We start from the raw sequence: 22588 nt of genomic DNA, 5'->3' as shown, positions 1-22588 counted from the left end.
GCTAGTGACGTCACAATGCCTTATCCTAAAGCGCATGCACGCGCCTACTCTATTTTTGAGACAGGGTGGGGGCTTATGTTTTGCGATTTTTTAGAATTTGTGTAAAAGTTTTAAATGATCGAGCTATACAAGTCGAGAAGTATGTTGCATTCTCCTTTGTGAAATAACAACTTTAAAAAAAAAACTTTCAATCTTAAAAGTTAACGGGGTGGGTTAACAAAATAATGATAATTAAGATGATGATAATCGTCATCATAAAAAAGATAATAATAATACAGTTGAATAGTTGAAGAAAGGGAAAAAATGAAGTTTGGGAGTCCAGCCGTAAATGGAGATATTAAGCTGTGAAGCTTATTTATTCGATCTGTAAAGACAGATAAAATAACAAAGACAGATTTAGTATATCATTCATGTTACACAAGAATGCAATATATAATCCAAATTATCTGAACAAACCAAGTAACTGTATCTATAAAGATTCATTTAAACACATTTGCTTTTGTTCTATAAACTGTCAATCTTGACCTCGTCCTTTAAATAACAAAAATCCAGAGTAACCAATGGTTACAAAACCTTATGCATTTTCTAATATGCATTACTTTCAAATACTCATACTTTCAGAGTTTCTAAAACCGACCAGACTTCCCTTTAAACAGATCACTGCCAATTTGCATGAACCAAAATAACTGTAAACATCTTTATCTTGCATCCATACACAAGCTTGATAATTCTCATCTATCTTCATAGTTTAAATTCTTTCTAAAAACCTCAACAATAGATTGTCACTTTAAATGTGCTATATGACCTTCGACTGACTTTGACAGGCGCTTAATTTGCATATTTATGCTCGTCTAAGAAAAACTGTTTTATAAAATGACTTCATACAATTTAACCCTGTTTGATGAATTAAACTTAAATATCTGACTTACATAAAACTTCCCAGTAATAATCTAGAGATTACACTTCAATACAAAATAAACTATCTGGCATAACTTGTAATTTACACCTGTAATTTACATCTGAAATCTACTCCTGAAATCCACACATGCACTACAGCAAGCATTTCGAGTTGCATTATTAACTCTTCAAATGAATAAACACTTTCTTTCAATTCTCAGTCCAAATACTATGCTAGAGGTGCAAAGCTAAACCTATCAGCTAGTCAATAAATGGTGTCTTGCAACTTAACACTTGCTATATTACTGTTCGTAGCCTTCAACTGGGTATACTGAATACACTTCCACAACGCGAGCGATGGTCCATTTTCCACGTAACGCGTTGGCGCCAGCCATCAAAAACGATATCGTCGACACAAACATTGCGACGATCAATGTTCCACTTCCATCTTGGCGTCAATAACGGGAGCACGTCTCTTCTCAAACGCTGCCAGAAGGCGTCTGCAATCCGTTGGATGAGCTCTACTCGATGCCTTGGGTTCTTGGTTTCTCGGAACGGCTCTTGTGCGACATCACTGGATGCACATCCTAACAGCATGTCATTAGGACTCAGGTAGCTCCCATCATCAGGATCCGTCGGGATTCTGCCAATCGGCGGTTGATTGTCTGGATTGGCCACCTCTATCAGGCATGTATACAGATCAAACGGTGTCAGGATTTGCTCTCCAATGGCTCTCTTGAGAGCAGACTTGCAACTCTTCACCAATGACTCGGCGCAGCCGTTGTGATGCAGGGCTATGAACGTCCATTTTGTTCCCTTTACAGTACAGACCTCCTTTAGCACACGTTGAGCACCTACAAACTGAGTACTGTTATCAATCCAGATCAAAGCAAAGATTTGACGAAGTACTTGAACAAACTCCATCGCGGAACATTCAGTTGCAAACTCTAAATGCAGACATGTGAACAAAACTGGTGGTGTATGTGGTGCTAGTCTTTCTCTGGGTAACTCGGTCATTTCATGTGGTTCTGCCTTCTGGTCAAATGCTCCACACACTGCACATCTGAACTTGACAGTCTTCGCTAGTCTATGCCCCTTCAGAATCCGATACCTCCTTCTGGCCTTTGCTGTACTGGCTGCAACTCCAGTATGACCACTACTGTTGTGGACATGTCGTGTGAACGTGTCGTGTTCGAAAGGAAGCAGGTCTGGGTGTTCCCTTCCAAACGACATCTCAGCTCTATCAACTCTGCCTCCTACTCGGGTGATGCCCGTACCGTCTGTGTGAGCACTAAGGGCTTTCAGTTTTCCCTTTTCAGCTCTGCCTTTTAGTGACTTCTCGGCATTCTGGATCAAGACTGCTTCTCCTTGCTCCAACTCGTCAGGTGTCAAAGTGCCAATGCTGTCATTATCACCAACATCAATTTCCTTCCTGCACTTTGATCTCAGCTTTCTTACAAACTTCAGCACATATAATGTCACTCCGATCAACTTTCTCCAGCTGAAGAACCTCTTGCAGTCAATGACGTCCTCTTTGTTGGTTACTATCAAGACTGATTGTTCTTCTTTACCTCTTTCTGATTCAACTTCAGGCACCTTTCCCTCTAGCTTTGGTTCTTCTGGCCACTCTGACTTTGGTTGGCACAGAAAATCAGGTCCGTGCTGCCATCTGCCGTCAAACTCATCTTCACTCAAATCTTGGGTGAGATCATCTGCAACATTCACCTCTGCTTCTTGCCTGCTGATACCACTAGGATGGCACTGCACTGGATCATGACAAACTTCAATTGGTTCTGTCGTCCAGAAATCATTGAAGTCCACTGAGTTGGCAAGCATAACATTCATAACTGTACTCTTGGTTGGCTGTTGCTTTGAGGTAGCTCCAAACACTACCCATCCTAAAGGTGAATGCCTTGCCAACATATTCCCTCTCTCTCTGGTTTCTCCTTTATGAAGCTTAGCATGGTCGGTTCCTACTAACACATCGATGGATCCAAAACCACGGTGTACAAGATCCTTCTTCAGGTGGAATATCCTTGCAAGCTCATCAACCCGAACTTCTGCTACATTATCGTTGATGCACTCCAACCCAAGTGCCAACACTCCGTAAGACTGCTTGCCTTTAAGGGACTGTAGTCTCATCCTATACAGTTTCGTCTTCACTGCTTCAACACGGCCTCCGACTTTCGTGATGTTGATCGTGATCGGTTTCCCAACCAAACCCATGTCGTCTGCCATCGACTGCTTCACAAGACTGATCTGGGATCCTGAGTCTATTAGACAGTTAGCTGTTGAACTCTTCTGATCTGGACCCAGCACTTTAACCGTAACCACTGGCAGTAGGGCGGAATTTCCAGCTACACTGGCGACTATCTCAGTTCTGGTTTCAACTTCCCTGTGCAGCAGAGGATGATGAAATGAAGAGCACTGCTCCCCATTTATCTCTTTAGAGCACCTCTTCCTTCTCTTGCAGGTTCTCATGTTGTGCTCTCTGCCTGCCTTCTTGAGACAACTAAAACATGCATGATTGTCTCTCATTAACTGAAACCTCTCTGTCTGACTCTTGGAGAGGACCTTCTGGCAATGTTCAACCCAGTGATCAGAAGATTCGCAGATCCAGCATCTGTACTGGGTAAATTGGGTACTCTCGCTGTTCTGTTTGTTGTCAGCACTTACATGGTGGACTGCATTCTTCTGTCTGCTGCTACTAGTTGCACTTCTAAGCGGTGCAGTGGCCCGCATACGTGTCATCATCTCCGTCTCCATCCAGTCCAGTAAGTACTGCAAACTGACATCCTTGTCAGCACTTTCTACATGTCTGAACCACACCTTCCGGTCTTCGAGGGTCATCTTGCGCTCTATCAGAGCCAGCGTTTGGCTGTTGTCAATGTCTTGTGGACAGCCAACTTCCTTCAGTGTATTGAAGCTTCGCCTCAACAGGTGCACCAGATCGCAAAATCTGGAGTCCTCTCCGTCCCTCAAATCCCTAAAAGAATTCACATCGTAGATTATGGCATCTGCTATAAATCGCCGGTCACCGAAAACAGAGTTCAGGTATGCCCAAGCAGCATCATAATCGTTGCCTACCCCTCTTATCATGTCCAAGGGCTTTCCCTGAAGGCAGGTACGCAGTATGGTGACAGCATCTCTCTTGCTATATCGAGTATCGATGAGATGATGAAAGTCCGATCGAAACGTAGCAAACTCTCTCACGTCACCGCTGAACTTTGGAATTTTTGGGCGTTCCATCTGTACTTTGCAGGAGGTGACAACACGGGAGTCAACCTCTGCCTCTCTGCTCACAGTCTCATTCTCTTGCCCTGCTGTCTCTGCGGCTGCAGACGATGCAGCAGTAGCTTGGCTTGGACCATCACTCCCATCCGGTACAGTTACAATTGCCTTTGACTTGGCATGGTCCCTTATTCTCATCTGCATATCAATGAATGTAGACTGGCAGCTTTCCAACCAGGCTTCCTCTTTAGTGAATTCATCATCATCATCAATGGTCGCACAGAAGGCCTCATGCCTTTTCTCTAAATCTATAAATGTAACTTGCAAACCTTGGAAAGCTTCGTCGACCTCCTCAAGGTCCCTGTCATGGTCCAACAAATGCTGCAAGGCGTTGGACATCCGGGTTAGCTTAGCCTTTGCAGTTCTCCTCTTGATCTTGAGGTCCTTTACATCTTGTTCAGTTGTCATCTTGGTTAACTTAATCCCTTCGTCTCCTATTCCAGGTCAGCGTAGAAATCGAATGCAATGAATAGGTGAGGAAAGGGAAAAATGAATCTTTATAGATACAGTTACTTGGTTTGTTCAGATAATTTGGATTATATATTGCATTCTTGTGTAACATGAATGATATACTAAATCTGTCTTTGTTATTTTATCTGTCTTTACAGATCGAATAAATAAGCTTCACAGCTTAATATCTCCATTTACGGCTGGACTCCCAAACTTCATTTTTTCCCTTTCTTCAACTATTCATTGCATTCGATTTCTGTGGCGGGACAAAACTTCGTCGGGAATACTTCTATGGCAACTGACGGGTTAACTGGTAAATAAGTCAAACTTGACTACATTTCGGACTGCTTGCTGCTTTGACTGAAGAATATGGCGACAGTGCCGAACTTAACCTACGGTCGCTTTTAAGAGCAAAAAAGAGAAAAATCTGAACCAAGCAAAAATCATCGCTCGACGAAACAACAGTTATTAATCATAATGATTATTATGATAATAATAATAAAGATAATAATAAATGGTAACATTTTTATATCAATGAGAAACAATAAATAATAATAATTTTTGTTGTTGTTATCAGCAACTTGGAATAGTGAAAATTTATAAAACAAAGGTTAGGAAATTTAAGAATTTCGTTGGCAAAAGTTCATTGTGATTTATATGATAAATAATTTCCGTTTCCATTAAAAAAAAACTAGAATTTTATCACGTATAGCTCTACAGGTTAGAGCTTTCTGTGTTCCAACCTTAAATCATGATTATCATAAATTATATAAATCACTAAAACATTACCGCAATATCTCAGTCGGTAGAGCAGTACGTGGTCTCGTTATCCGGTGACCCGGGTTCGAAACCAAGACGATGCGCTGTGCCCTTGGGTAAGGCATTTATCATCCCTACCAGGTCCCTCGGAGAGGACCTAAAGCCGGCGGCCGTCTGGTTGCTTGCTTAAATGCATTTATGCTTTCTTAGCAGTCAGGTAAAATGACCATCACATCACAATGGTCGAGTTTTTATATGAGGTTCTATTTTTACTGCTGAAGATAAATAGGTTTAAAAAGTTATTTTCTTTGTGCTATTTGTAGCTGAAAATGTGTTGTCACATAATCGATAACTGGAATTTGATGTAATAAATTGCACAAATGTATTTATCATCAAAATAATAGGCTTTTAACTAAAGCTTTTTGTGACGCAGGAAATAAAACATAATTTTAGCTATGAACATGTGTTAAAAAGAAAAGAAGGTCTGGTGGGGGCGCTATAACGATAACAAAACTAAACGAGCTTCCATTTGTCGGCTCAACCGGTCCGAGTGGCATGAAAGAGATTTACATCTCTTGAATGAATATTGAATTTTAATTGTTTAATTTAGTTGTAATGCCTTCATTTGTTTTTCAGATTCTATTAAAAAAGCAGTGTGCATGTGCATCTTTTAAAGGTATTACAAAGTTTTGGGAAATTTTGAAAAAATGGGTGGATAGTGAATCTTTACAATTTTGATATATTTGGATGCCCCTGTGGATGTATTAAAACAACTATAAATTTTAACCCTTACAACACTTCAGCTTTCGAGAATATAAAGATTTACCGGTGCTCCCGGTATATTTTACTAAATTTCAAATAGCTCCTACGGCCGTATAATGGTAGCTGCGACCATGGAAATCTCAGAATATGTAGTTGTGGTATATAATTTCCGAATGGGAATAGCTAATCGGTCGATTTTAGTCAAGAAACATTGTTTTATAGCTTAATTAATATCTTGACCTTGAGAGGGAGCTATACAACATAAGGTGTTTATTATTTACAATTTCATAACTTTAGAGTCGATTTAGACCGCGACAACGATCAGTGAATATTCTAGGATCGCATTTCCAATATGTTCATTTGAACCAAATTCACGACCCTACACCAAAACTTTGTATTACCTTTAAGAGATGCGTATTGTAGTACTTAATATCAAGTCCGGTTTAAAGTGGCATTTTTCAAGGAAAATATCAAGTGGGCAGGTTATAAGGAGCTCAAAAAATGGCGATGAAGCGGGCTGTCGAATTTCACCTTCCTCTCCAGACCTTCTGCTTTACTGGATTATACTATGAATATTCGAATTTTCTCCTTGCTCCTTCACTTTTTGTTTGTTACTCTAACATTTCTTTAAATTTCAAATTAAATTGCCGGCTATCGATATTTTCGGGTTCATTTTTTGTTTGCATCACGCACAGATATTTTTTTTCTGAAATGTCGCCGACAAGCAATGGTGATGATAATAGTGATGACGACGACGCTCTCTCTCTCAAAAAAACAAACAAAAAAACGAGTGATCACGGACGTCACTCCTCTGGAGAGTGAAAATGTAGTGAAAATAAACTCTTTTCTTCTTAGAGAGCACTCTAAAAATCAATCGATATTCACCCCGAAACAAGTGATCCCTGACGTCACTCACAAGAAAATGAAAATAGAGTGAAAATTCACTCTTTTTTTTAGAGAGAGAGATGATGATACTACTTCAACTACTGCTGCTGCTACTACTACTACTGCTTCTAATATTGATAATACATGTAGGTCTAATAATAATAATAATGATGATTATAATGATAATATTAATACTAATTATGTTATCGATGATGAACGCGTGATAAACGAATAAAATAAATAAACAATGATATGATTAATCTTATGGCTATTGACAAATTCGCATCAAAATAAAAGAGCGTTCCCTCACCTCCCCTTCACTACTGAACCCCCCCCCCCTTCCCGCCCGCACTGAATAACCCCTGCCCCTTGAATGGGAGAGAAAGTAGGTCAATCGAAAATCTTTTTTGTTGATCCAACAAAAATATATAGTCATGATAATATTCAATATTTGTACGATTATCATTATGATTAAATAATTATGAAATGTTATTTTCCTGACTCTCCGATATCAAATTGGTATCAATTCGATATATCCCTAGAAGTATCATGCAGTTACCTTCCTCACAATGCATTAACAATGCAAACATGTAACATTCGGCCTGCGCAAATGTTTGCGATTATGTTTAAAGTGTTCTTTATTCAAATGCAAATCACCCCCTACAGAATGAATAGAATAAGCCCAGTCATGCATAATAAGTTAGTAACGGTACGCTCTCAGGCTAGCAACAAAGGGCACCGCACTTTGCTAGCTTATCTTCAAGTCGCACAGGCTTTGAACAAATGAAAAGTTACATGTCACTAATAAGCTGTTCTTTAAATTTAGCTTTAATGTTTATACGAGATTTATGTGGGTTGATTATTATACTTCATATCAATTGTATTTTAATCCACAGTGCGCTAAACCAGTAAATGGCTCACATATTCTTAACAATAGCTTGACACAGGGTCTGCGAATCGACACTAGACAAGCTATTGTGCGCATGTCTTTTGTGTATTGTGTTGCACGCGTCACATAGCACAGGAGGGAAGCAAAAGTCGGAAGTCAACAAAAGACATATTCATTAGATTAAGAGTAGCAAGAAAAAATTATTAAAAGAAACAATTATAAATACAAATAATATTAAGCGGAAATTCACTCAAAAAAAGTTGACAGAGTATCCTCGTTGGTGACGAGTTATTTTGGTGAAAAAAGTGACTGAATTCGACTTGATTTCGAGCAGTTTTCAACGATTTGGAGGAGAGATTATTTTGAGTTTACTTTCCCTCGTTTGCTTCCCCACCTTGCGCCCACACCGCCGCCATCATGCCTAACTCCGGCTTCCAGGGGCAGATAAACCAGTCCTTCTACGGGACCCACAAGGCACACCTGGTTCCCCTGGGAGACCAGTATGTCTCGGGCAACCTGCCCAATCCTGCATTTTGGAGGAGATTTATTCGGGACCCCGTCTCGAGCATTGAAAATCCTAGTGGTACGAGGGTCCTCACAACGACAGAAGTACTCGCCCCAGTCTGGCAGAGCAACAACTGCGCCGCGAACCTCTCTAAAAACGACAGGTAGGAAATTTGTTTTAATTTTGTATTCGCCCCCTCACCAAAATGTTATAATATTATTACATGATACAATTATGATGAATCCTATTCATGGTTAAGAAGTAATCTCCAGTACTATTTCAAAATGTGTGGTAGTGCTACCCCATCTCTTTCTCTCCCCCCCCCCCCCCGATAACATCGGCCGAAATCGTCATATTTCAAAAACTAGAAAATCAGGTACAGGTGTTATCACTTTTATCACTTTTTATCACATTTAATAATAAAATACTAGTAATATATACTTATAAAGCGCACTTATCTAATAACTTACTCAAGGCGCTATACAAAGCAAAATACACAAATTACACAAATCTCTCTCCAGAATGTTAACAGGATATCATTAGTAACTCTGAGTAAATAAAAACAAAAACGTTTTACCATGTTTCTGAAAGGTTTCTAGGCATTGAATTTTACGAATGGCACCTGTTCCAGAGGATTGGTGCAACATGCACAAATGCACGAAAATAAAATTGTATTATCAACTTGTAGGCCTAATCATCCTTTAAAAAAAACTTCAACTAAAGGAATAAAAAGCAAAGAGAGAACAGATAAACATTCAGTTACTTTACCACCAAAAGAAGGCAAGAATACATGATAAAACTGGTCTTATAAAGATTATGTTTGATCGAACCAAAGAAATATCTCTCTGATCAAACCTTGAAACCTAAATTCTTCTTCATGCAAAATTCTGTGGAAGGACTTGGCACTTGTTAAGTTTGTGCCTCCTAATAATGTCCTTCTCCTTGTCAATGGAAAACAAACAAAGCTGTTTGGCATTCGAGTAAATCGATGCAAGTGTTTGTGTAACTGTCGACGTTGAAGTCAAGTCACTGCAGACAATCAATACCAAGGCCTCAAGGTCAAAAGTCAGACAATTGATTAAATATTAGCAAAACAATGGACAAATCAACCAATTGGCACCTGTATCTTTAGTTTTGTTTGATCAATGATCGTTATGAGTTACTGACAACCAAAGCCATGTTTTCGCGGAGGGGGGGGGGGGGGGGGGTTGGAACACTTTTTAAGAAGTTTTAAGGTAGGGTCTAGGTGGGGGGGGGGGGGTCGGTTGGATGGGAACAGGTGATATAATATTCTTATAAGGATTCACTGACGTATATTTATTTGTCTTTGATGCTAGTTTGTTACCTTTCATCTCAATTTAAAACTCATTTGATAGGTTTGAAATACTTCGATCTTGGAGTTCAAAGTTGATACAGCTATTAATAATTTTTTTTTTTTAAACTGAACAACATTATTCTTCAATCTTTCATCTTAATCTTTCATATTCTTCTTCTCCATCTTCCTGTTTCCTTCCTTACTCATAGGGCAACGTCAAATACACTACCAAGACTTCATACGTCATCAACCTGGACAACCAACGAGGGATCAGACCACGCCCCTCTCCGTCCTCAAGTTCCATCCTCCGCTCGGGGGCGCTTCCGTGACGCGCACATTCCATTGGTCGCGCTGAACTCGCTCGCTCCTTTCGCCACGACCTACAAACCAACATGCGGTTATTTCTTTTCGAGGTCCACTAACAACAAAAAGAAACAGATGGGAATCCCCGCTACGGATCTTGTGAAATACCGCTACTATGTGAAATAAGGATTGCAATATAATAGGACGTTTACATCAAAATGACTTTGATGAAAAGCTATTGTATATAATTTGGAATCAAACGCAGACGTCAAGTTGCTTTGGAACTGTCTTCCTTCGTTGTGTCTTTCATGGATGACGCAATATTATTGTGTGACGCACTTCTAATTCTTGCAATCTACTCTTGTATATAATAAAATGTTATGCCAATAGAATGTGTTTTGTATATTTATTTTTTAGTGTAAAATATACTTAACTGGAATCCAGGGGGGTGTTTCACAAAGTTCCTAAGTTGGACTTCACAATCATGGAAAGCCGTTAGCATCTTTGAAAATATTTAGTAAAAGTTATTTTAAAAAGCATACAATGTTGATTCAAAATCATTCATATTTTCTATTATCAAGGAAACTTCGGTTCCTTGATGTGGAATTTATAAAAGATCTAAAATACTTGATTTTTCGCATTTTAATATGTTTTATTTCAAGGCTTCAAATCGCTCTCCATAATGTTTAAGTCTAACTTAGAGTTAAGTTCAACTTTGGATCTCTGTGAAACACCCCCAGGTCTATTCATCAAACAGCGATGCAGAGAAGGTTTTAATCATGGAGGGGCACCGCATTTTGTATGTAGGCCTAATGTTTGTTTTTTTTTCTTGAGAGGGGGCACTTTATAGACTTCAACATAGTTTACAATGATTCGAGAGAAATCCTAATTTGCATGTTGGGTGACGAGTGAGAGAGAAAGAGGGGGACAGAGAGAGAGAGATAAAGAGAGAGAGAGAGAGAGAGAGAAAGAGAGAGAGAGAGAGAGAGAGAGAGAGAGAGTGAGTGTGTATATAATTATGGTCGAATCTTTGAAACCCTCTCTCTTTCTCCAGTACTGATTTGTTTTCATCATCCTTGGAGAAAGAGGGGAGGGGGTGTCCCATAGCCCCTTCGTTTCTGAAGTTCATCGTGCTATTTTAAGATTGGTTGAGTATTAGTGGAGAGATGAAGCGGAAGCATTCATTTGAGGAGTGTGTATGTGGAGGGGGGGGGGGTGGTGGGGGTCCCTGACAAAAATTATATATCAAAACTTAAAAACTATTATCGTTCAGAATGAAGATTATCATTGCAGTCAGCTCTGTGACGATGAGAAATAATCATCAGCCTACAGAGTACCGAAGCTGTGACGTCATAAAAATCTATTTTTAGAATTTCTCCATTTTTTCTTCATTTTCCGAAAGAGCATCAAAAATGATGTCCAAATGTTGAAAACCCTGTACAAAGTATGGCATGTGTAAAACACCAAATCAATGTTATTTTAAACGAAATTCTTTTCAGTAAAGTATTCAGTATTCAGGTAAAACAAATCAAAGTGATTATGTGGGGGCTCCCGTAAGTACACCCCTGCTCCCTTCACACTTATGTGAATGTTTTTCCAGGGGCTCCTTCCTTGATATTCAGTAGGTCCTGAGAGAGCTTACTAGGGACATTAAATAGGATGGGTATCAGTACCCTATAATAAACATACTTTATAATTCAATTCAAAGTAATTTAAATTCTAACACTAAGGATCATTCTCAAAAATTGTTATTGCAATATCAATTATGCTGAACCATGCCATCTCTAACAGGTCAAACCCATGTCGAAAGGACTCGGTTACAAACACCTTGACATAATACTGAGAAAGCTAAGAATGTAGAATACAAAAATGTTCTAAAGGAAGGGGGTGGCTAGCAAGGCCTCAAGCCACCCCCCCCCCTAATATATAGTTTAGTAAAACTGCAATGTCTGACAGTGCTCATCTGCGGGAGCAAATGTAGATATATTATATAGAGATTGAAAAGGTTCTATTATAAAGTTTTGGAAAATTTTGAAAATTGGATGAATTGTGATTCTTTACAATTTGATATATTTGGATACCCCTGTGGATGTATCATAAATTTGTTTCACACGAGGGCTCATCTGCAACTGATTCATTCATTCAACTCGTTTATTTTGCTGATGAGCCTTCGGGTGAAAAAAAAAAAAAAAAAAAAAAAAAAAATGTCATCACACTTGCTCAGAAATAATGACCAAAAATATAAGTAAAGGAATGATTATTAATTAGAAAATATGCGATATTCATGATAAATGCTTAGCTTTTTTTTAAAACAGTTTATGGATTGTATAACCGTTTGTAAAATGATGGAAAAGAAAAGGGGAAACAATATCAACAAAACTAAAATTACTCCCCATGTAGACCTATATTGAGTAAACTTGACAAAATAACAAGACGGGAGGACAGGAAGTCAGTCCTTTTATTGACGATGCTGAAATGTCGCCCTCTTCAGACTACGAGGTGTAACTTTGGTGTTGTCTACGCCAGAGAGAGAGAGAGAGAGAGAGAGAGAACATGGAGTAGGTCCATGGAGAGAGAGAGTGAGAGAGAGAGAACAAAAAGAGAGGGGAGGGAGGCAGAGAGGGAGAGAGAGAGAGAGAGAGCATGGAGTAGGTCCATGGAGAGAGAGAGAGAGAGAGAGAGAGAGAGCACAAAGAGAGGGGAGGGAGGCAGAGAGAGAGAGAGAGAGAGAGGGGGTGATATCGGAAAACAGGGGTGGGGCAGGGGAGGGAGAGGGGTGGGGCTAGCATGGAACTGTATGGAAGAGCAGACTACTAGGAGCTATAGGGATAACAATTATGATATATATGTACTCGCAGAATATAATTATAATTGCTTACTTTTAGACCTCAAATGCATAACAAAAAGAAGAACTATATTTTAAAAGCTAGTGCAGTTGCCGAATAGATTACAACCATAGTTATCAATTAATTTTCATGACTGCATATATTATTGAGGCACATGTATTTTTATTTTTTAATTGCAATTGGCGGACTGCGTGCAAATTAACTATATTTTTTTCTAGATTTTTCTATTTTACAGCAAACTTATTCAGAATCTAACTACAACTTTACAAGCCTGGCCAAGAAACAATTATTATGATCATTTAAAGTTCGAAATGCTAGATTGGAAAAAGATTTATTGTAAGTTTCAGTTTTTCGGAAAGATTTATGTATTCCCATTTTTTTTTAGCGCACTAACATTAATTCAAATATATGATGTGGCATATAGAAGATTAGAAATACTTACCTCTATCCCTACGATGTAAGGAATTGTATTTTTGATTTGTAAGCTAGCCATGCAAGATTTTGCTAAAAGTGACCAAAAAAACATGGAATATGTAGTGTATTCCTGTTTCCAGATAATATGTCTCGCTTTCTCTGAAACTTGCGACAACAAATTTTTTTCAGGTTTTTCTCCATGGCTCTTTTCGAACAATTTTGAAATTATAATTATCACGATGTTGAACTTGTTTTCACGGAGAACTTACTATAATAATAAAGTTGAACTTAGCAGTTCAAGAATTGAAAGACATACGATCGTGTACAAGCAGACAACTACACACACATACACCATAATTACACACAATACACGCAGACGACAATACACAAAATCACGACCCGCGAGCATACAAAAGACAAGAGCTCATTTAATATGCGGTTTCCCTAGCTCCAGAACCCTGATTTGCATACGGAAACGTAACGCGCCAGAAATCTCAGCCTTTTCATTGGCTTCCTGCGAGCACCACTGCTTATTAGCATAGCAGGTGCTCGTTCGCCGGCTTGGCGGGTAAATTCGGATCGTCAATTTTGCTATAAATATACCAGCGAAGCAGTTGCTCATCAGTTCGCATTTGAAATCTCAATTCGCTAACATGCCTCCTAAAGCACAAGCCGCCGGAAAGAAGGGATCGAAGAAGGCTAAGGCCCCCAGGCCTAGCGGGGACAAGAAGAGGAGACGAAAGAGGAAGGAAAGCTACGGAATCTACATCTACAAGGTTCTGAAGCAGGTCCACCCCGACACTGGTATCTCCAGCCGTGCCATGTCCATCATGAACAGCTTCGTCAACGATGTCTTCGAGCGCATCGCCGCCGAGGCTTCCCGTCTTGCCCACTACAACAAGAAGTCTACCATCACCAGCCGTGAGGTCCAGACCGCTGTCAGACTCCTCCTCCCCGGAGAGCTGGCCAAGCACGCCGTCTCTGAGGGCACCAAGGCTGTCACCAAATACACCACCTCCAAGTAAATTAGGAGTTTTATCCTGGTTGCTTGTAAACCCAACGGCTCTTTTTAGAGCCACCAAATATTCAAGAAAGAATCATTTTGTGCTCTTCACTTCTTATTCTTTCCATTTTTATACGATGTTAGTGTTCCTGGCCTCTAATCTTTATCACTGAACAACTTATGACTCAGACTAATGACAAAATTTGTATGTGTCAACTCGTACGGCTTATGATGTTAGGTTAAAATTATGAGAGATAGAATTACATAATAATGAAAGGAAACGATTACACAAGTTATATAAAAGTATACTTTTATTCGATAATTCATCTTTTTGTTAGTCACTAAAAATGAAACGTTAAACAATAATAATAACAATGTCCAGTTGTAATTTTAATAATAGAAATAAAGTGCACTCTATTTTAGCATTTTTGTATATTGGAATATTTCTGTCACGTCTGGCATGTCTGGAGGAATGATTACTGGTTTGGGCCTCGATCGACAGTGTTTTGAACGTTAGTTTCGCTTTCAATGGTTTTGGAAAATATGTATAGCTGCATAAAAAGCTAAACAATAATAAATAGACAACGATTGGCGTATAGCAACTTTTTAAGTTCAAGTTTGGAATGTTATGCTATGCCGTCTAATCAAAATCAATATAATTCAATTAACAGTTATTTTATAATCCATTTTGTGCCAGTCACAGAAAATTAGTGGCAGGAGGGCTACGTGTATTAGATCTGGCTCTGCATCATGTACACTTACAATTGATGTATTCCTCATGGTCCATATTTACATATTCATAACATGTCTACGGCTGCATTACAGTTTACAATACATGTGTATATGAAACGTCGGGCTTGTTGGAGAAAAAAAAAGACTCGTTAAAAAGAAAATATATATATATTTTATAGTGTTGGGACGAATCGGGTCTAACAACATACCGACAATTAATTTTCTAATCATGTACAAGTGATGTACATGCACATTTTCAAGGGGGAAAAAAAGAAAAAGAAAAAAACAATGATGCAAAGAAAATGCACGGGAGCTTGGAAAGAGGACCTGCAAATCAGAATTTTGCCCCTGAAGTTGGTGAGTTAATTTATCTCCTTGGTTCCATGTGTCGCGCGAAGTGAAATGACCTTTTCTTTCAAACGGTATTTTGTCCGTTTCTAAATATAGTTTTTTTCAAATTTTAATAACGCCATCTAGCGACGCCATCGCAACCATTCTGCAAGTATGAATACAGTCGTTATTAATTTATTAATATGATTTAAGGACATCCTGGGTTTCCTATATAGAGGCAACGCCACCAGAGCAAAATATCACTGAACTCCTTTGGGAGATCATTTTCTCAGATGGTCATATCTCGGCCAATACTTAACATATTCAATTGGGTTTCAACATGTGGACATTATTGTTGATGCTCTTTCGGAAAATGAAGGAAAAATTGAGAGCAGAGCCGGATCCGGAAGGGAGTGAAAGGGGGGGGGGGGGGGGGTTCGTTGTTGGAAAACTTACAACCCTCTCCCCTCTTCCCTTTAGCGAGTCTTCCTGCAAAGGCTGTCGTAATTTTGAGGGGGGGGGTGTGGTTGAGGGATAATGGGCTCTTTCAGTTCTCACATTCTCACACCCATCCTCGTTATGGGGAAGGAGGGGGGGGGGGGGGCGGCTCACGGATTTAAGTCACTTAACCGAACTATAGGCCTATTGCTATGTCATATTTCGATTGGATGTTACGTGAGTTTAGACAATAAAATAACATATACATATATAAGAAAATACAACATCATAAGCAATATTTCCCAGAAACTTTCATCTTTTTCTACTCTTTCTACTCGTCGGCGGTTTTGTCGATACTTTCGTTGATGCCGTGGAAACGGACTTTCGGGCATATTTGTCGTAGATATCGGGAAGAAAGTTCACTCTCTGCGGCACGTACTTCGGTACATTATGTGTTCTCTTTATCTGGGCTAAACTATCCAAATGATTAGCACTTTGATTAGTTTCTAATTTAATTTGCGGCAGGGGTTTTGGTGCCTTGGGTCTCTTCACCACTCTCCTCGCCCTCCGCCCAGGAGAATCCATTCGGTATTTTCGTCGTAGCACTTTGAATTTGACTGGGACGGCTTTGACCGCCGTCATCGTGAAACCCTTCGTAGTCATCTTCGACGAAACCGTAGGCAACACGACCTCGTTAGTAGCTTTGTCCGGATCATTGACGCGGGCGCTCGTCAGCTTGTTGACGTCACGCACGCACGCGATGACGTCATCGTCGCTGTAAGTCTGCTTGCCGGCGACTTTCATGTCCAGAAACTCTTTGGATCTGTGCGTGAAATTATGGATCGGCTTAGAAGGTCCCTGAATGCGACTTGATTGTGACGAATTCACAAGAATACCTGACTGTCTGCTGTCTCCTACAGTTTCATCATCGACGTTGTCATCCTCGGAATCGTCCTCGCCACCATGATCAGTCTTGACGACCTCGACCTTCCTTTTTGGTATAATTTTCGGCAAACGTACGCTCTCTTTTCTCTCGCAGTCATCTGCGTCGCCCTTGATTGCGCTCGCAAGTTTTGTTTTCATATGACGACGACTCTCACGTTTCACTGCCTCGGTTTCGCCTCGAGAAGTTCTATCTCTACGATCCTTATCGCCGTCGCCGTCATCGTCCGTATCGACATCCTCCCATTCGCTGTCATCGCTTGACGTTGCCGCTGACATCGTCGACTCCGCATACCCGCGGTCGAGGGTCTTCGGGAGCTGCGATTTCATCTCCGCCTTCAGTTCCGACATCCTCTTCAGCATGGCCTGGACGTCGACGGTGTTGAATCGTGATCGTGGCTTCAGACTCTTCCGAAAAGACTTTAGCTCTTTACTGAGGGTGACACCTTTATCATTGGGTGGGTTCACTGCAATAGATATTGTGAAAACGAGATAAACAGTTTAGCAAAGTATATATTGGGCCGGGGTGGGGGGGGGGGGGGTACTCGCATATTAAGACATACAGAGATGTACCGTTCTAATGGGTAACTTGTTTCACGAAAAATCCTTAAACATGAGTCCCATTTTTCAAAATTTTGAAAAATGGGCTTTACTTCGAGAACAGTCCGCCAAAATGACCCTTAAAATGGATAGAGGTTTCGAGGCCCCAGCGGCACATCCCCGTCAACCCCCCCCCCCCGGATATTGGGCCATGTTTCATAAAACATGTTGAAAATAAACAAGTTGCAATAATTGTTTTCAGCTAGTCCAATGGATTTGATTGGCTGTGAGCAAATTTGTTATTACAACAAGAGGGTTCTACATACATGTTTGACTTATTATCCCACTAACCTCACACAAAACACGATTACTCAAAGCAAAACAATATACCGAAAAACAACTTTTACAAAGATTTACCCACAAAGGATTGGATTTCCCATTCACTAACTCAACAAAATGCGCAATCGAATACATTTACACAATCATGAATATGTATATTACAACATAAGTTAGGATTCGTAACGATATAAATAAATACATATTGTTGGTAAAAAGCTTTACTAACCAAAGGCTAATTTGTGAAATAATAAAAGTTCGAAAATAAATAATTTCGCATGTATGACCTTGTGGATCGATATAATTGAATTTGAATGTGTATATTTTTGTAATGTGTGTGTGTGTGTGGGGGGGGGGGGTGTGCAGTATCATGAAAATAGGATGAAGAAGCAAAATATTCCTTTCCCAACAAAACCTATTTTTCAAGGGTAATAATGATTCAGGATTATTGTCCACGAAAAACCTGTAGAAAAACTACAGTCTCAATAACGGTGTACATTTTTTTGAGATTTAATTTTTACCTCCCCCCCCCCCCCCCCCCCCCCGTCTAAATACTGTAGTGACAACCAAATACTTACTTTCATACATGATCTCTACGCCTATCTTCCGCATGTCATTCTGTCTCTTCGTACGGTATTCAACCACGAGCTCGTAGAGGTCGGGTCGGGCGATGTAGTAGAGCAGGGTCTGGAGAAAGAAAAGACTGTTTTCGGCGAGAAGACGGTGCCTTTCGAGGATGGTCATCAAGCGAGCACCTTTCATCGCCTGGCGGAGAACCTCGGGCGGCTGGATGTGGTCTTGAGAAACGATTGAAATTAATTGATTAAATGATAATAGAGATAACAAATAAAACGGATGATTTTCAAGATTATGCAGATCTAGAAAGGCGTATGTACGCAGAGAGATAGTTGACCAAGAACAAATTCCCAATATTGGAAAGAGATTGAGAAGAAAAAAATCTATACAATGTCGATAAGGGTATAGGGAAAACATTCTCTAAGGATTATTGCACCTACTATTTTATCGACAGATTCAACCAATGAAGCATGGTTCATTCAATTTTTCAAGACGTTGAAGTTGCATCCCCGCTATGCCCCCCTAAACTGAGTTGCGTTTAGTTTTGCTTGTCAGAAATGTGCCTCCCCCCATCATCCCCTTCTCGGTGAAATAAGTTTGGACCATTTGGACCAGTATTTTGACTGATATAATCCCCGAGGGGGGGGGGGGGTGGGGGGTGGGGGGAGGGTACTCAGATTTGTTTGGACCGTGGGTGTGCCGCTCAAGCCTCGGAACCTCTACCCATTTTAAGGGTCATTTGGGGGATTTTTTCTTGAATTAAGGCCCATTATACCAATTTTCGGGTGTTTGCCATGCGAATACCCGACAATTTTGGAAATTTTGAAAAACGGACCCATTTTTAGTGATATTTTTGTTAACAATGGGAACTATTAGAACGGCATCCCCCGTGTGTCTTGATATGTGAGTACCCCCCCCCCCCCCTCCCCCGGGATATAACACAAGCGCTTTTTTTTTCTTCACATAGCTATACCTCTGCATAGAAATCTCATATCGGCGATATTTTCTCCCGTCAGATTCTCGCCGATATATCGAATCATCCATCGGAACTCCTTCTCCCTCGTCGTTCTCCATCGCCTGACTATCGCTTCGTCATCGTCGAGGCAGCCCAGCTTGAGCTTATGGTGATCGGATGGGTCGACTGCTGGTACGAGCGATAGTGGGGGCAGCAGGGGCATTGATCGAGCTGGACGATAGTAGCGGCCATGATGGTAATACCGTATTTGAGGCATGGTGGTCGTGATGGCAGCCATTCACGTGACGTCATAAAATGGTTAGAGTCGGCATTGCTCTGTATAATTATGACAAATGAATATGACAGAAAGAAAAATAAATAAAGATTCTATTTAAAAATACCCATCACCCGACAAGCAAAAGGTCTGCCAGAAGGGGAAGAGAGAGAGAGAGAGAGAGAGAAGGAGAGAGAGAGAGGGGGGGGGGGGGGGGGGGAGAGAAAGAGAAAGAGTGAGAGAGAGAGAGAGAGAGAGAGAGGGACAGCAAGAGAGAATGGGGAAAAGTGGCGTGTCCAGAAATTGATTTCAAAAGGGGGAGTATATGCATGTTCGCTGCTGTATGATTTTGAAATATTCATAGCAATTTTTATCATTTTGTATAGATCATATACCACCTTGGCTTGATTATAATATGGGGAAGGGGGCATGGACTGACATCGGAATAATAAACTGGATAGGTCACGGCTGCCCACCCCCACCCCTCACACACACACACACACACACACACACGCACATACAAAATAACCAAATGCACCCGGGAGCGCATATTCAACCCCCCCCCTTCCATCTTCATCTCTTTCCTCCATCCGCAAACCATATTGGAAGCCTGAGTAAATCACCGGGTAAATCGCAGACTATGATACTTGATAGCTTGGCCAAAACTCCCGCTTTCAGATCGGGATCAATGAAGTATTGATTGACTGGACAGCGTAATAGATTGCCATGTACAGGGTGGACTCGGGGTGGTTTGTAAACGCAAACACAGATCGATAAACATGATATACGACAGCTCGGTCATATTCCCCCTTTCCGTCTTTTATGCAACATTTCTTTGATGTTACTGTGTACTGCCATAACATTTTAGTTTGTTGTTGTTGTTATCTTAGAGTGAAATAGTGTCTTTAACACCTTTGCCGGTTTTCTATTTTTATACATCTATAACGAAAATTTTCTCCCATTAACCACGTTTACTATGTTCAAAGACGGACATAATCATAAGGGCACATACAATTATTTACTGGCAATCATCAATCCGATAAGATGTGCCCGCTTCAGGTTGGAAGAAATTGTGAATTTAGTTATTAATAGTCGGATTTGACAGCTGGCCGAAGCGAGTTCAATTTTGTAGAGAACGATTAGGGCTAATATCAATTGAAGAAACAAAAATAAAGAGGTCGCAATGTCATCATGTCAGACATGTCATCCAAATTGATATTATTGGAATAGCCTATATTTTGAAGGGAGTTAGCTATTCTTCATTTTTTTTTTCGGGAGGGAGGGGGGGGGGGGGTCGGGAATACGGAAAGGGATCATTTTGAATTTTGAAGTTGGAAGCAAAGCCCAAGTAGAATTTAGAAATGTATGAGTACGTTGCCTTCATAAAAATAATTGTATCTGCATCCGCGGGACGACAAAATATTATGAGTTTGAAAAGGAAGAAAATTACCTACAAATAAAATAAGCTAAACTGGCTATATACAATTAATATTATAGAGTATATCAACGCGTTATAGTTAAAAATAGTAGACCCTCGATCATAGGCTATCGAGAAATGAGAATGCGTTCACTATAACATGTACATCTCCGTTTAGTAGCAGACATGTGTACAACGAAACAACACGTCAGACGTGTATTAGCTGCTTTGTTAAAAATACTTGATAATGCATATTAATTCTCTCATATTTCACGATTCATTGTGATCATAATGCTAGTTATATTTTCATTCAGAACTGGTCAATCATAAATTATGAACATATAGCTATATTCACTAAGGTTTTATCGAGTTTTACACGATTCTTACCGTCGCTGAAATGTCGCGAAGTTGACAATAATTATACTTTTTCAAAAAGATAGTAAAGTAAAATCTGTGGTAGACCTACAATAAACTTACTTTATATTTGTCAAATCCTGGTGCAGTCCTTTGTGCCCCCAGTCGTAGGACTATGAACATAAGACAATCATATTTATGTCTCGTTGAAGCATAACACACGAATGGTTCTCCACAATGTTCCTTTGCTTTCGACACCTCTGTTAATTACATGTGAAACGAACACTATACCTTATCAAACAAAACGCAATGTTTATTGTAGTCAAACGTCCCGAAATACATGTTATCCGTAAGCCGGTAAATCTTCCTTGTACACACGTACACGCGAAGAATGATGGTTCAGTCGGTTATATGTGCCTTGGCTACTGTACACAAACTTCGAATGAAAAAAAAGAGAAGAAAGAAGAAGATAAATAGAACAAATTATGTACGGCTTCGTCCCACCAGTTCTCTACTTTGACATGTTTGGGGCGATCTTTATTGACCCTTGTTCGGGAGTACATTGTCACAAAAGATGTCGTATCGATTTGCAGGGAGAGTGGAGTATGTTTGAGAGGATGGTGGACGAGGGTCTGACGGAGAGAGAGAGAGAGAGAGAGAGAGAGAGAGAGAAAGAGAGGGAGGGGTAATCATGTAGGCGGAATTATACAGTTGTATTGGATGAAACATAATTCAGGGAAGAGCTAGAGAGAGAAACAAAAGAGGAGGAAAGAGAGAGAGAGAGAGAGAGATAGAGAGGGTTGGGGGATAGGGGAAGCATAGGTAGGCGGAATTATACAGTTGCATTGGATGAAACATAATCGGAGGAAGAGAGAGAAAGAAAGAGGAGGAAAAAGAGGAGAGAGAGAGAGAGAGAGAGAAAGAGAGAAAGAGAGAGAGGGGGGGCCGGGGGGGGGGGGGGGGGGGGGGAGAGGGGGGGGGGGGGGAGACCCGTCTCGAATGTTTTGGTAGGTAGGCCTTTATAATGTTTTTTTTTAAATCAATGTGTTTAATGAACAATACAAAAATAAAACAATAGAACGGAAATAAGGAATGATAAAGATACTAATACTTTTTATGACGGCAGAACATTGCTCTCAACTTTTTTGAGGCCGATAGCACCGATCAAAGCGCTCTTCAATCGCGTACGTCGGTGATATTCTATAGGCCTACACCTCTCATAAAGTTAAACATCCAAGCACATGTTCTGTGATTGTGTTTTGATCTTTCATGAACCGTTTTAAACCATATGAACTACGAGTGTAATTCTCGAAATCAACCATCATCCCATTTGCAAAGGAGGGCGGGTCACAGCTAGCAACCTGTTCCTCTGTTT

General features: G+C 40.2%; 3 protein-coding genes across 3 annotated transcripts; 2 read left to right on the top strand and 1 right to left on the bottom strand.

Moving 5' to 3' along the window:
- Positions 1–7878: 7878 nt before the first annotated feature.
- On the top strand, positions 7879–10448 carry LOC100888047. The gene is made up of 2 exons (XM_003725443.3): positions 7879–8601; positions 9963–10448. Exons 1-2 carry the CDS (start codon positions 8351–8353, stop codon positions 10240–10242), a joined length of 531 nt encoding a protein of 176 aa, XP_003725491.2. The 5' UTR covers positions 7879–8350; the 3' UTR covers positions 10243–10448.
- Positions 10449–13937: 3489 nt separating this feature from the next.
- On the top strand, positions 13938–14382 carry LOC587419 (late histone H2B.L3). The gene has a single exon (XM_787146.4). It carries the CDS (start codon positions 13970–13972, stop codon positions 14339–14341), a length of 372 nt encoding a protein of 123 aa, XP_792239.1. The 5' UTR covers positions 13938–13969; the 3' UTR covers positions 14342–14382.
- Positions 14383–15808: 1426 nt separating this feature from the next.
- On the bottom strand, positions 15809–21781 carry LOC105442064. Its single transcript, XM_030988671.1, has 4 exons — positions 21337–21781; positions 19187–19504; positions 18216–18434; positions 15809–17228 (listed from the first exon to the last, which is right to left on the bottom strand). The coding sequence occupies exons 2-4, from the start codon at positions 19464–19466 to the stop codon at positions 16132–16134; spliced, it is 1596 nt and encodes a 531-aa protein (XP_030844531.1). The 5' UTR covers positions 19467–19504; positions 21337–21781; the 3' UTR covers positions 15809–16131.
- Between the last annotated feature and the right edge of the window lie 807 nt (positions 21782–22588).

Source organism: Strongylocentrotus purpuratus, unplaced genomic scaffold (assembly GCF_000002235.5).
Source record: "Strongylocentrotus purpuratus isolate Spur 01 unplaced genomic scaffold, Spur_5.0 spur5_scaffold_17, whole genome shotgun sequence".
Taxonomy (NCBI): domain Eukaryota; kingdom Metazoa; phylum Echinodermata; class Echinoidea; order Camarodonta; family Strongylocentrotidae; genus Strongylocentrotus; species Strongylocentrotus purpuratus.
Note: the sequence above shows the minus strand (reverse complement) of the source record. Positions and strands in the feature narration are given on the sequence as shown.

Excerpts from the sequence above, each read along its gene's own strand:
- LOC100888047 (XM_003725443.3), top strand. The coding sequence starts at position 8,351 with ATGCCTAACTCCGGCTTCCAGGGGCAGATAAACCAGTCCTTCTACGGG. Across the intron at positions 8,602-9,962 it reads AACCTCTCTAAAAACGACAG|GGCAACGTCAAATACACTAC; the intron begins GTAGGAAATTTG and ends CCTTACTCATAG.
- LOC105442064 (XM_030988671.1), bottom strand. The coding sequence starts at position 19,466 with ATGGCTGCCATCACGACCACCATGCCTCAAATACGGTATTACCATCAT. Across the intron at positions 18,435-19,186 it reads TATGAGATTTCTATGCAGAG|ACCACATCCAGCCGCCCGAG; the intron begins GTATAGCTATGT and ends TCGTTTCTCAAG. Across the intron at positions 17,229-18,215 it reads CGTAGAGATCATGTATGAAA|TGAACCCACCCAATGATAAA; the intron begins GTAAGTATTTGG and ends TATCTATTGCAG.
- LOC587419 (XM_787146.4), top strand. The coding sequence starts at position 13,970 with ATGCCTCCTAAAGCACAAGCCGCCGGAAAGAAGGGATCGAAGAAGGCT.